Raw genomic sequence first — 13,462 nt, 5'->3', positions numbered from 1 at the left:
TTTGCTTGTTGTAGATACCCACCTTTTATATGTAGCTTTAAATAGAATGAATATTTCACACTGTCTCAACTTGATAAAGTCTCCTTTTATTAATATATCTGTTGATAATAAACTGCATTGAGTAATTATGCAAAATACTTGAGAAACCCAATAGGAAAGCAAAAGGGTCAGGTGGGGAGAAAGCAATCATCCCCTTTGACAAGGACCATATCCTTCCAAAACTGCCACTGAGTGACTACCCGACTGAATCTTGTCAGAGCAAACAGGTGCATTTGTGGGCATTGCCATACAGCATTCCCAGCCCATCACACCCACCCGTGTGGGACCTTACAGAACTCAGCTGTGTAACAGACAGCAAGTGCTAAGTGGGTGAGATCTCAATTATAACTGGAATTCATTGTAGGAAAAAAAAATCTTCTTATCTACTAATGTTTTCTTTAACTACCTTGTGTTTAAAAACCTTTTATTTATCATTATTCTCTATATTATATATACATGCTTATTTTCTAAAATATATTTTTTCTACTAAAATATTAACTTCTTCAGAATAAAGATTCCCCCCCCAAAAAAAAAGTATGATGTCAGAATAAATGTCCTAATAAGGAACTATTCAAAAGTGAAGTGGGCTGCTTCTGAAAGTGGTGAGTCTATCTCTGCCCTTCCCATCATGAGAAGCCTCTAAGGAAATATTGAATGAACAACATTTCTGGGTATGGATTTGGCTTGATGATGGCTGCTAGCTCTGGGCAGTATTAGCCCATATTCCTGAGAAGGAAGGTGACAATCACAGTCAGCAAGCTAATGATATAACTGAAACTTGACCCAAGGCTCTTGCTTCCTCACCCAGGTGCCATTTTGACAGGTGGATCACTGGAGCAAAGACTGAGTTGGAAGGAGCTCCTTGAGATCCAGCCCCTCGTTGTCCAGAGGAGAAAGGTCATATGGGTACTCAAGGGAGAAGGTAGGATTCAAACCATGTTCCTCTTACTCCGAGAGTACCAGGTCTCCCTCCTGTGAGTGTCACTGTGAAAATACCATACGATTCTGTGGCTCTAGTGGGGTGAGGGAGGAAGACGGAGCCTTAGCAGGACAGCCTTCCAACAGGTCTACGCTGCAACTTCAGGTTTCGGTAGTCTTATTTCCAACACCTAAACTATTTCTATTTTTTTTTTTCTAGAATTACTCAATTGATTTTATGATTTTTATTTCCTCCTCCAAATGACCTGATTGTCATAACTCTCTACTGCTGTTTCTCCCAGTATCCCTTCGTCTGCTCTCAGCCTTGCCATTATTGCTTAAGAATTTTTTTTTAAGTATCAGGAAAATTATATTCTTAGAGCCATTTTAAAGTACACTACAATGGTCATTTCAGTCAGACAATGAGCAGACCTGCCTGGTTAGACTTTATTGATGGTACAACTAGGCAGTGTTCTCTGTGGACACTCCCAGCTACTTATGTCATTGATCAAGGTCGCAGCATTTCTGAAGGAGCAGACATACACACAAAGCAGAAAAACTGGCATAATATTTTTCAAGAGAAAAACTGCCATGGCTTGTGTCATTGTTAAGAGCCTAAGTCCAGAAGGACAAAAACAACAATAGAGGGTGATAGCAGGTATTTCCAGACCTGAAACATCTGCTGCTGCTTCATGTCAGTGTGTTTCATACCATGTGGCAGGATGAGGTAAGGAAAAGGTCTACAGGACCTCCTCATCTGGCCAGGTCAAGGCCTGGCACAAGATCACAGAAATGACTTGATCAGACCCAACGCTAGAACACTTCCTTTTAAAAAGAAAAGAAACGAGAAAAGAGCACCAAAGTTTACATCCTTTGGAATGAATATTTCACACTGTCTCAACTTGATAAAGTCTCCTTTTATTAAGGTATCTGTTGATGATAAACTGCATTGAGTAGTTATGTAAAATACTTGAGAAACCCAATAGGAAAGCAAAAGGGTCAGGTGGGGAGAAAGCAATCATCCCCTTTGACAAGGACCATATCCTTCCAAAACTGCCACTGAGTGACCACCCGACTGAATCTTGTCAGAGCAAACAGTTGCATTTGTGGGCATTGCCATACAGCATTCCCAGTCCATCACACCCACCCGTGTGGGACCCTTACAGAACTCAGCTCAGTAACAGACAGCAAGTGCTAAGTGGGTGAGATCTTAATTATAACGAATTCATTGTATAAAAAAAAAAAAAAAAAATCAAGCCCCAAAACTCTTTACACCAAAATAAAAATGAAGATATAACATCTGCTGAGAAAGATTTCACAGAGATGATCTGGGTACATCAGATCAAAATCATCATTATTTCTCAAAAGGAACATGGAAGAGAAAATAGTTATCTCTCATCCCAGAATTCTCCTTCCAGACCTCGAGGCAAGGCTGCAAAATGGGCTTTGGTAAAAGAGAGAGATTCTGATGTCTTCTCTAAACTCACCCTGCTTGAATAAAGAATCAGGCTCTCTCGTTCAGCAGGAATAAAGCCAGAAGGGCCCTTTGTGGAGCTCGCTTTCCCCAAGCCTCGCCTGGTTTTCTATGGAGGGCTTTGTGTCTTGGTCTAAGCAAATGCAAGTAAGAACTCCAGGATGTCATCATTTCCTTGCTAATTGGACTTCAGGTCTTTTAACAGGCTGCCTACACTAAACTTCTGGGGTCAGTACAATAAAAACTATCATTGTAAAATCCTAACACTTGTATAAAATTTGTGGGCTTACCTCTCAAAATAGATCACGCTAATTAATATTCTGGCTATAGTTAGTGCATACAAAGGCACAAGGGTTTCTCGGTGGGGTAGAACATTTCCACATTACTTCATACAAATACCATTTCAGTTTATTTTGAACCCAGTCTCAGACCAGAAATAGGGTTTTCTGCATAACCCATTATGCAACATGCTTGAGGATAGACATTGATTGCCTCACCACCACCATTTTGCTAAGACAGAAAAAGGTGTCAATACCCTTTCTTGGCCCAAGAGAAAGTCTGGTGGAAGTGCAACCATTTTTCTGGGTTTAGTACGACCTGGACAGACAGGTTAGAGGGGAATTCAGAAACAGGTTCAATTGGTGACTTTCATCTGGCCTCTTGAAGTTTATGACATCATGGTGCTGTTTTCTATCAATTTTAGGAAGACTGAAAAGGGGAGAAATTAATTCTCATGCTGATGTGACAAAGAACACATCATGATGGCTCCAGACATTACTTGTCTTTGTCCACAGTATAAGCTCAGGTCTCCCCATTCAGACATGCCCTTTGGAAGATGTAATGGAAATAACTAATGAGGGAGATTCTACTTTATCGGGCTCTCTCAGGAGTTGGAAGTATTTTTCTTACCATCTGAGGATACTCCCCTGTGGGTCTGGACTGTTCTCTTTACCCAGCACAACTATGAGTCTGAAAGGACTTCAGACCCCAGCTAGAATAGATGAGGACTCAGTTTGCAGATAAGGAACCAGACCCCCATAAGGGGGTCACACTTGGTAACAAAAGGCTGAGCTGGAAAAGAGAAGCCCAGATCCTCAGGCTTCATGGTGACATACTACTTCCCTAAGGCAGATATTAAAAGACAGATTGGGGAGATTCTGACTTCAAGTGATGGCCTGGCCTGAAAGTGTTTTGAATTTGAAAATCAACTTAGCTAGTTAGATAATAACTTGTGCTCTCTGAATCCCTGGTGGTAAAATTCACTCCACTGTGAATTCTGTCCTCCAAGATTCACAAGGAGGGAAGGAAAGCTTTCTTCCCCCTCGGATCATAACCTACCACTGACTTCTTAGCATTCAGCAGGGATTTGTGTTAGTTGAAACATTCTTTACATTTTACAAAAATTTCTGCAGTTCTGTTATGTTTCAAGCAATGGCGCAGAGAAGGAATCATCTCTGCTCTTCTGTCTGAGTAGGTCTACCCAAGGAGCAAATGGAATAAACAGGTCACTCGTGGGATGTCCTTCCTTGTTGAAGAATTTCCTCTGATGATCACAGCACCGTGACCTCAAACTGAAACAGAAAACAGAAAGCCATCTTGTTGAGCCACTGGAATAAGTTTAGCAGTAGGATAATTGAGGCTTTAAGGGGTGCCAGCAAGAGCATAGAATTCTAGGATCTAGAATTAGAATTGGTGCAGCTAGGTGGTGTGGTGGACAGAGTGCTGGGCTTGGAGCCAAGGAAATTCATCTTCCTGACTTTAAATCTGGCCTTAGACACTTACTAGCTGTATGACCCTGGGTAAGCTATTTTACCCCCTTAGTCTCAATTTTCTCATCTGTAAAATGAGGTGGAGAAGGAAAGAGCAAATTATTCCAGTATCTTTGCTAAGAAAACCCCAAAGAATAGGAAACAACTGAAAAATGACTGAATAACAAAATCTCTGATGTTACAATTAAGGAAACGGGTTTTATGGTGTGGCCATTATACATGGGTTTATAGAACCAATGGCCCAGAGGGAATCGGTTCAGTTGGGACATAGGATTATGGCTACTGGGCAAAGAAATCACTTGCTTCTATAACCAAAAATAAAAGAGCAGAACCTAATACTGTATGCAATAAACATTATATGTAGATATGGATGCCTGTCTTCCCTCTACCTCCTTTTACCTTCATCTTAAAAGGACATCAGCTAGGAGACAAAAAGGTCTGAACATTCTCTCCCAGGCAGCACATCTGTTGATCCATTTTGTCTGAACACTAATCTTATCCTGATCATCTGTGATCACAAGGTAGAAAGTTCCCCAAAACAAGCTCCAAAACTGCCCCTTTAGTGGTCAAATACAAGTATACATCTATACATATATTTAGGTGTATAACAAGTTTACTTAAGAAATATCCTCTTTTATTGTTAGCATTAATATCTGTCTGCCCAGGTTGCATATACCTTCGGATTCTAATGTTTATTGTGCAACAAGAAAATGATATTCGCACACATGTATTGTACCTAGACTATATTGTAACACATGTAAAATGTATGGTATTGCCTGTCGTCGGGGGGAGGGAATAGAGGGAGGGGGGGTAATTTGGAAAAATGAATACAAGGGATAATATTATAAAATATATATATATAATAAAAAAAAAAAAGAAATATCCTCTTTTAGAAACAATTCTAATAAAATCCTGTAAAAAGGGAATAAAGAAAAAGGCATGTTGATGCTTCTTAGATAATGCTCCCTAATTTTATTTAGTTTTTAGACCTAAGAATTTTAGGGGATGGGAATATAAATTTATATAGCATTTATTCTACTGGACATTCTACTAAGTTCTTTTACAAATATGTCATTAGATCTTAATTTCAGAGAGATGATATATTTTTCATTTGGATGTTTAAAAAGTGTAAATATGCTTTATTTGTTGCAAAAACAATAGATTTTTGAAACTGATGTTATCAATAGTAGCCAATTTATTTTGATGAAAGCCAATGTTATAGGGGCACACTCTGACCAAGATTAGGGAGTTGAAGGCTGTGTACTAACAGAGAAGTAAATGAAAGAAACAAAATTGGGATTATGTTGTGGTTTGATACAGTAGGGAACAGAAAATATGGGACAACAATAATAGGACATAGGAGATAACATTGTAGCAATCGGACAAATATTGATTGCCTTATTATTAGAGAAGACTGACTCCCTGTCAAATGTCAAGAACTAAAAGTTGAAAAAGTGTTTCAGAACATGATGCAGTGTCCCAAACATATACCTTTTCTTATCAAGTTTCTGGAGAGTCTTGGTTTTTTATAAAAACTTACCTTTGTCTGAAGAGTCTCTAGGTCTCATTTTCTATGGTCAGCCCAGGATTGCTCATCCCTTGAAGGAAAAGGAGACAATAGTACTTTGGAAAACTTATTTTTCTTGAGAGTGTTGTCCCATCTACCTGTTGTTCCCCACATCCCTCTCCTAGTCAGACTTCCTTGTTAGGTATTGTGGTCCTGGGCCCTTGGAGGCTATGCCAGTGGTTCTAGAGCTGGTGGACCTTCCCTGTACTTAGGTGCCTGCTGGGGATCAACCTAGTCGTGTCTGAAGAGCAGATTCTGGACTACATCTATAAAATCATAGAATTCTTGAAGTATTTAGTAATTTCCCCTAAACAGCTTGCAGTGTTTCAAATGCACATGTTCAGTGGGTAAGAATATATATTTAGGATTACACAATACATATTTAGGATTACAATATAGACAACAAATAAAAATCCTCCTTCAATTTGGCTTCTCCCTCTGATTGGATGACTTCCCAGAACCTTCATTTAAGGAGAGCGTTCCTCTCCAGACTGCACTCTTTCCCCCTAATTTTATAGCCCTCCCAAACATCCTTTTATGTGTTATCTTCCCTCCATTAAAAAGCTCCATATGAATAGGGACTATTTTTCTTTCTACTTATGTTGGACTTGCTGATGGACTGACTAGATTTTATTTCCTATTCTTTTGTAGAAAAGATAATGAAATTTAACTTGCTTCCTCCCCTTCCCCATGTCCAGAACAAACTCATACCCATAATACAGGGGGCGCCTGAAAAAGAAGGAGAGACCTAGGAAAAACTGCCTGCTCCTAGTAGCATGGCTTCATTCCAGACCTTGTTCAGTTGCAACTAATCTCATGACCTTCATCTTCACAACCATCCTTCTAGCTGCCTTGTTGCTACTTAGTTATCTCTTATATTTGGTTGTTTTTTAATTAAATGGGAACTTTTTCAAGGAACAAAAATCTCATTTCTTTCCCTCCCATTTGAATGAAAGAAAAATAAAAACAAAACTCTAGTAATGAAGTAGCAGAGTTGGGCAAAACAAATTCTGACATCAGCCACGTCCAAATACACATAAATATGTGCAAATATGTATGTTATGTGTGTATGTACATGCCTAAGGCTACATATTTTATCTACCACCTCTCCCATTAGTCCTCTGGAGACATGAATGGTCATAACATTGATCAAAGTTCTTCAGTTTTTCAAAGCTCTTGATCTTTCTTTACAATGCTATTATATTCCTTCATGTTTGACACAATTGCCTAGCTGCAACCATCAAGTTTAGAGAATAAGACATTTTATTGTAATGGGAAGATTGGCCAAAAAGGGCCCAGAGCCTAAGCCAATATGCTCTTTCTGGTGGTTTTACCAGGATGTTCCCTGCCCACTTGTATTCCATCGCATGGAAGTTTGGAGAACCTACTTTCTGGCTTTGAGGCAATAAAGACCTGGGGTCTTCTGGCTGGCTTAGGAGCCAAAAGGATTGATGACTCAGAAGGTACCAAGTCATGGGGAACTGAGTTCCCATATAACAAGGATTGATAAGTCCCTTTCTTGGCCTTCTTGGTCATTTTCCCTCCTGACAAAAAACAAGGCAAGAAGGGCTATGGAGATGGGGGAAGGTCATTTGCTGCCCTTTTTTCTTTCAGCCCCAACCCCTGTCTCTTCTATGTTTCATCTTTTCAAATATTAGATAGAGGAATACACCAAAAAGATAACGTCCAGGTGACCCATGGGACTAGAATATACATTAAAGCCATCAAGGGTCCCACTGATAACTTGAGTCAGTAGCAAAATCACTGACATGGTAGTCTAGGCCAACACCTACAGAAAGAGATGGAAAGGCAGTGTCTCAAGGATGGTAGCAACCTTGGTCATTGTCATCTCTTGTGATGGGAAGCAGTACTGGTTATTGACTCTGTAAAGGCACTGATTCTCAGAGCTCAGGTACATCTGGAAGTAATCCACTGAGGACTTTTTTTCGAAGGAAGAAAAGGACTTCTGGGAGCAGGAATCAGGAGAAATCTCACGTGTTATCTCACTCCTATTTTACTTTTAAGTTTTAGTCTAGAATCCCCAGGGAGTTGGCATATGTGATGGGGACTGATTGGGAGGAAAGTAGTTAACAATGACCTATTTTTTGCTGTATCTTCTCAGGAAATCTTTATAGTTAACTTTAGACCCTGAGGGGAGAAATAACATTTTCCCTTTGGAACCTAACCTGCTAGTCTAGGATAAGCTGGCCTTCTTGAAGAGAACAGAGCTGCTCGTTTTTTTTATTAGAAAAGTTTTCCATTAGTTCTATGTTCTGCATTACCACTGTTCTTCCATGTGTTCAAAGGGGTAATGAGTTCCTGTAATCCTTCATCTAATTACTCATTATGATGGAGAAAAGGATGAGTTTTGAACAAAATCTTGTTCTTGCTCTGGGGCTGGTGATCTGTCCACCACACCATGGTACCTCTCCATACTTACTAAACACAGAACACTTGCTAATAAGAGCTACGTTATTATTAATATCTCTAGCTCACAGAACAATTCTTTGCACACAGGAGATTGTGTTCACAGGCAAAAAACAAATGTTTGAAGAAAACACATCTCAGAATTAGAAAGAAGAACAGATAGAATAAATACATTGATACTTTTTGAAATTATTTGTGAAAAGCAAGATTTTTCAAGCTGGAGTGGGTAAGTCTCTAAATCTAGGTTCATAAGGGCTTAAAAGTTAAGTTTCAAACATAATTCTTTTTAATAACAATGACAGCCCTTGACAATGTCCTACATTTTTCTTCATGTTTTCATACTATCTCAACAAGCTAACCCTATGATCTAACCTACATGTATATGAGGGGTGGTTCTATATCAGCCATGTTTCTCTCCTTATCCTTAAGTGTCAAGTGTTTTCAAATGAGAACTAAGAAACATTAGGAGCCCCTAAATATTAAGGGGATTGGTGAGGGAGGTGGAGTTGCATAGTGGAATGGAGAATCAGCAAGCCAATATTATAGAGCTCAGAGGAAGCCTTGAGAACAATACTGAAGGAAAGGTTAGAGAATTAAAAGGTTTTGCTTAGTGATTTGAAAAAGAAAGTATGCAAATTACATTCACTTTAGAAAGAAATGCTAGCTTATTTTCCCAAGGACAGAGTTTTATATTGTGAGTTTTTGGAATTGGAAGTGATTCTAAATTATGTTTAACAAGAATTAAGTGTGGATCCATTTCTAAAAATGGAAATCCTGAAAGGTACTGCCCATCCCTAGTGCCCCAGGAGCTGTTTTATGCTGCTCCATTGACACATATGTCCAAGAAACCAATTCTTTTCAAGTCTCTCTCTCACACAAGTAGCAGCTTTCAATAAATGCTGGCAGCTACATAGGGAGAAATCAAATTACCCCAAAGTGAGCCTAAGATCATTCCTAAAGTGAATCATATTTTAACATGCACCATCAAGTTCAAATTTCCATCTTTCAAAACAAATGAACAAAGGGTTACCTTTCTTACCTACTTTTCCCTTGTCAGAATTTGTGCTGCTATCTGTCCAAGAATGAGGGTCAGTAAGAAGGTGACTCTGGGACTCCCTTAATGGTTTTGAAGGAAATTGGTGTCCTTCGAGGCTATATGATAGTGAGAAGGAGAGAAGAGCGATTAATGGTTTGGGACATCATGGTCTAGACTCTCAGTGGTCCTCAAACTTTTTAAACAGGGGCCAGTTCACTGTCCCTCAGACTGTTGGAGGCCGGACTATAGTAAAAACAAAAGCTCACACTCTGTCTCCGCCCCTCAGCCCATTTGCCATAACCCGGCGGGCCACATAAACGTCCTCAGCTGCTGCATCTGTCCTGTGGGCCATAGTTTGAGAACCCCTGGCCTAGAGGCTGGAGCTCGGCCAAATGATTTGGATGCTTCACAGGTTTGCTAAATTCACAGCCTCAAAGGTGGGTAAGATGAGAGCAGATGTATGTTATCCCTAGCTCAAAAGAACTGACCCAATGGGAAGTAAAAACAAGAACTCAAAGAAGGTCTTCCTCTGCATCTTCCCTTGAAGGCTGCTCAGATCTGGGGAAACTGTTGAAAGCAAGTTTACAGCTTTCCTGGGGCACACAGACCTTAAGAAATACAATGACACCTTGTCTTTGATGGACAAGAAAAATTGTTTGGCTTACAATTGCATCTCACTTTCAACAGGTCCCCCAGTAGTCGTTCAAGTGGATCTCATTAAATAGAAAGGTACAGACCTCATAGACTCTCATAGAGAGGAACCCTTAGCTCCATCACTTTATGGTTTGTAAAACCATAGCATTTCAAAAATCAGATTTCCCTTTACCTTTTAATGAAAGGTCCTTGAAGCCAATATTAGACTGTATTTTTCTTCCCTCCCTTATCAGTCATGTTATATAAATTGAAAACTGAAGTTAAAAAAACAATAACATTAAAAAGCCACTGAAAAGTAAGGCTGACTCCTTTTATCTGTGCCTCTTCAGAAGAAAAGCAACACTTTGGTCCTAGCTTAGAGTTTTACTAGTAACATCTCTTTTTTGGCAGAGGATCTCTGCTGAGGACCTCGGATGAGGCAATCTGACTCTGTTTCTGATGGACTGTCTTTAGGTCCAACTCCCTGAGGCCTAAACATGTCATAATGCTTTCCTAATCGCTCTTTTTTTTTTTTTTTTAATAGTATCTTATTTTCTCCATTACATGTAAAGATAGTTTTCAACACTCATTTTTGTAAACCTTTCTGTACCAGATTTTTCTCCCTGCTCCCTTACCTTCCCCAAGACAGCAAGCAATCTCATATAGGTTATATATGTGCAATCCTTTTAAATATATTTCCACATTTGTTGTGTTGTGCAAGAAAAATCAAATCAAAAGAAGGGAAAAAACCATGAAAAGGAAAACAACAAATAAAAAGTGAAAATACTATGCTTCAATCCACATTCAGTCTCTATAGTTCTCTCTCTGAATGTGATTGGCATTTTCATCCCAAGTCTACCCAATCCCTCTTAATGCTAGTGCCTTCCCACTGTTGATTATCTTCAATTTAGCCTGTCTATTAAAACATTAAAATAAACAATAAATAAATCAATAAATCTCAATAGGAATAATAATGGTAATGGGATGTACTCCCAGGTATGATTCCTTACTGAGTAATAGAAGGTAAAGGCACCTGCTGATTTGCCATTTACTGGATAGTAGACTACATGACACTAGAACCATGCGTTCCCATTCACAGCACCTAAGCCCCAGGTTTTTTGCATTGTAGAGGGAAAGCATCTGTTTTCAACATTAAGATAGCAAGGAGGTAGCTCCCAACCTTTTCTACCCACAGTCAAGGGAGCAACTTCAAGGTGGCCTACCTGATTGCTGCAAGCCCAGGAAGGGTGGAAACCCCCATTCTAGGAATTGGGCTCCACATGTTTCTTTGGCTCCAACTGATAACAGAATGACATGTAGTTTGACTTGGTTGATTTTGCCCAATACCCTCTCCCCTGGGGCTTGTGGTACTCTGCCAAAATATTTGCTGTGGCCAATACAGTACTTGTACTTCAGGCCCCACAGAATCCAAGAGAGTTCTCAATGAAAGGAATATACTGCTCCCTTCCCCCCAAAAAAAGGTTGTTTGAGCACAGTAATACTTAACAAATGCAGCATCCATACAGATTTACCTAATTTATTTACAGAGTCCATGTGGGAAAATAAAACACACACACACACACACACACACACACACACACACACACACAGAGGGAAGGAGACCAGAGAGAATGAGAATGAGAATGTTCTGATCTGGCAGGAAACACCTTGAAAGAAGTGTCAGAATTTTTTAAAAGGCAATCCTTTTTTTTTTTTTTTTTTAAGTCCACACCTCTTCCATAAAATGAAGCCAGAATTACCATGGAAATAAATTATAAAATGATATTACTGGATCCTGGATCCAGAACTGAAATGCATATCAGAAACTATCTCATCCATCACTGTCATTTAATAACTAATAATAACAATAGCTAGCATTTAATATAGTATCTACTATGTGTTAGGGACTATTTTAAGTACTTTTTATTTTAAAGAAATATCTCATTTAATTCTCATAATCATACTCAGATATTATTCCCATTTTGAGATTTAGGAAACTGATAAATAAAATATGATGACTTACCTAGGGTCATATAACTAATAAATACCTCAGGATGGACTTGAGGCCCAGTGTGAACATCTAGCTACCAGGGTTACCTAGCTACTGAGTGGTAGATTATAATTTAAATCCAAATCTTCCTGACTCCAAAGCTCACACTCTGTCTTCTATATGGTATTGAATAATTTCTTTCTTTCTTATTATTATTAACAGAGGGGTTTGCCCAGAATCATTGCAATATTAAGTAATGTTGTTGTTGTTCCACTAGACATGCATTTGGGGTTTTCTCAGCAAAGATACTGGAATAGTTTAACCATTTCCTTCTCCAGCTCATTTGGCAGATGAGGAAACTGAGGCAAACAGGACGAAGTCTCTCCTCCATTTTTATTCTTGACTGTTACAGAGGAGGAAATGAATAGATTTGCCCAGGGCTAGCAGGGAGTCCCAAACCATTATTCCATTCCTCTCACTTTACAGAAGAGCAAACGTTTTTTGAAGTTAAGTAACTTGCCCTAAGTCATACAGACTGTTAATGACAAAGGTAGGATTAGACCTAGGGCTTCTGACTCCAGAATCAATGTTTTTTTCTTCCACTAGGACCCCATACTCAGCATGAAAACAGTTTAGAAATGCATTTATATAGGCGCAACACATTCCAACTATATGGAAACTTAGTTATGGAGCGAGAGAGAATGTAGCCTTCTCCAGGTGGTTTGGCCCTTTTAGCACAGCTTCCGGCTTTGTGACCAACACAAGTTCAATGTTCTCTTTCTTAAACAGGTTTGGCTTTAGTGGCCCCTCTCAGTGATTGTTCTTTGTCGTTGGGACTAACATGGTTTAAATCCTGGAATTAAATAGGCAAAACATCCATCCCACTATTGATCGAGGCAGGTTCTCTTTGGGCAGTGAATTGAACCATTATTGCTAGGAGCACTTAAGTATTTTCCATCTCTTGCCCAAGGGAGATTCCCGTCCTGCTCATAGTCACAGAGATCACAGGGCTAAGCTGCCATAGAAGAAATCAAGTCCTTCATCAATATTTCTTGATGATTATCAACAGGAAAAAAAATGGAGAAGTTATAACCATAAAAATTAATGATAAGGGAGAAACTCCAAGCCACATGGTAGAAGGGATAGAGTATGGGGCATGGAAAAGACCTGAATTCAAATCCCAGCTCTTATATTTACTGACAACGAGTTCAGCGGTAGAACCCAGGGCCCTTGAGTCAAGTAGACTCATCTTCCTGAGTTCTAATCCAGGATCAGACACTCACTAATGGAGTGGGCAAGGGACTTCATCCTGATTGCTTCAGTTTTCTCATCTATCAAATGAATTGGGGAAGGAAATGGCAATCCACTCCAGTGTCTTTGCCAAGGAAATCGCAAATGGGATCGTGTCCAATGGAACAATACTTCCTAGCTAGATGACTTTGGGCAAGGCCCTCTATCTAAGCCTCAGTTTACTCATCTATCAAGTGTGCAAGTTGGACTTGATGGTCACTGGGTCCTTTTGAGCTCTAGGATCCTTTGGTGACCTTGAATAAATGGTTTTCCCTCATAGTGCCTTAGGTTCCTCATCTGTAAAAAGAAGATGGTCGAG

At 39.4% G+C, this 13,462-nt stretch overlaps 1 protein-coding gene across 4 annotated transcripts in view; it reads right to left on the bottom strand.

Annotated features, from left to right (window-relative positions):
* Nucleotides 1-1,854: 1,854 nt before the first annotated feature.
* The window catches only part of ZDHHC2 (zDHHC palmitoyltransferase 2), a 51,217-nt gene continuing 39,609 nt past the window's right edge, over nt 1,855-13,462 (bottom strand). For 2 of the 4 annotated variants that reach the window (XM_074304828.1, XM_074304830.1), the window contains 3 exons: nt 9,225-9,346; nt 5,741-5,798; nt 1,855-4,002 (listed from right to left, as the gene is read on the bottom strand). In XM_074304828.1, the coding sequence (XP_074160929.1) occupies nt 5,758-5,798; nt 9,225-9,346 (163 nt within the window). In that variant the 3' untranslated portion in view covers nt 1,855-4,002; nt 5,741-5,757. The remainder of the gene's footprint in view (nt 4,003-5,740; nt 5,799-9,224; nt 9,347-13,462) is intronic. The other 2 variants (XM_074304829.1, XM_074304831.1) reach the window with 1 other exon arrangement.

The sequence above is a fragment of the Sminthopsis crassicaudata genome, chromosome 3 (assembly GCF_048593235.1).
Source record: "Sminthopsis crassicaudata isolate SCR6 chromosome 3, ASM4859323v1, whole genome shotgun sequence".
NCBI classification, from domain to species: Eukaryota; Metazoa; Chordata; class Mammalia; order Dasyuromorphia; family Dasyuridae; genus Sminthopsis; species Sminthopsis crassicaudata.
This window is presented reverse-complemented; position numbering and strand designations above follow the sequence as displayed.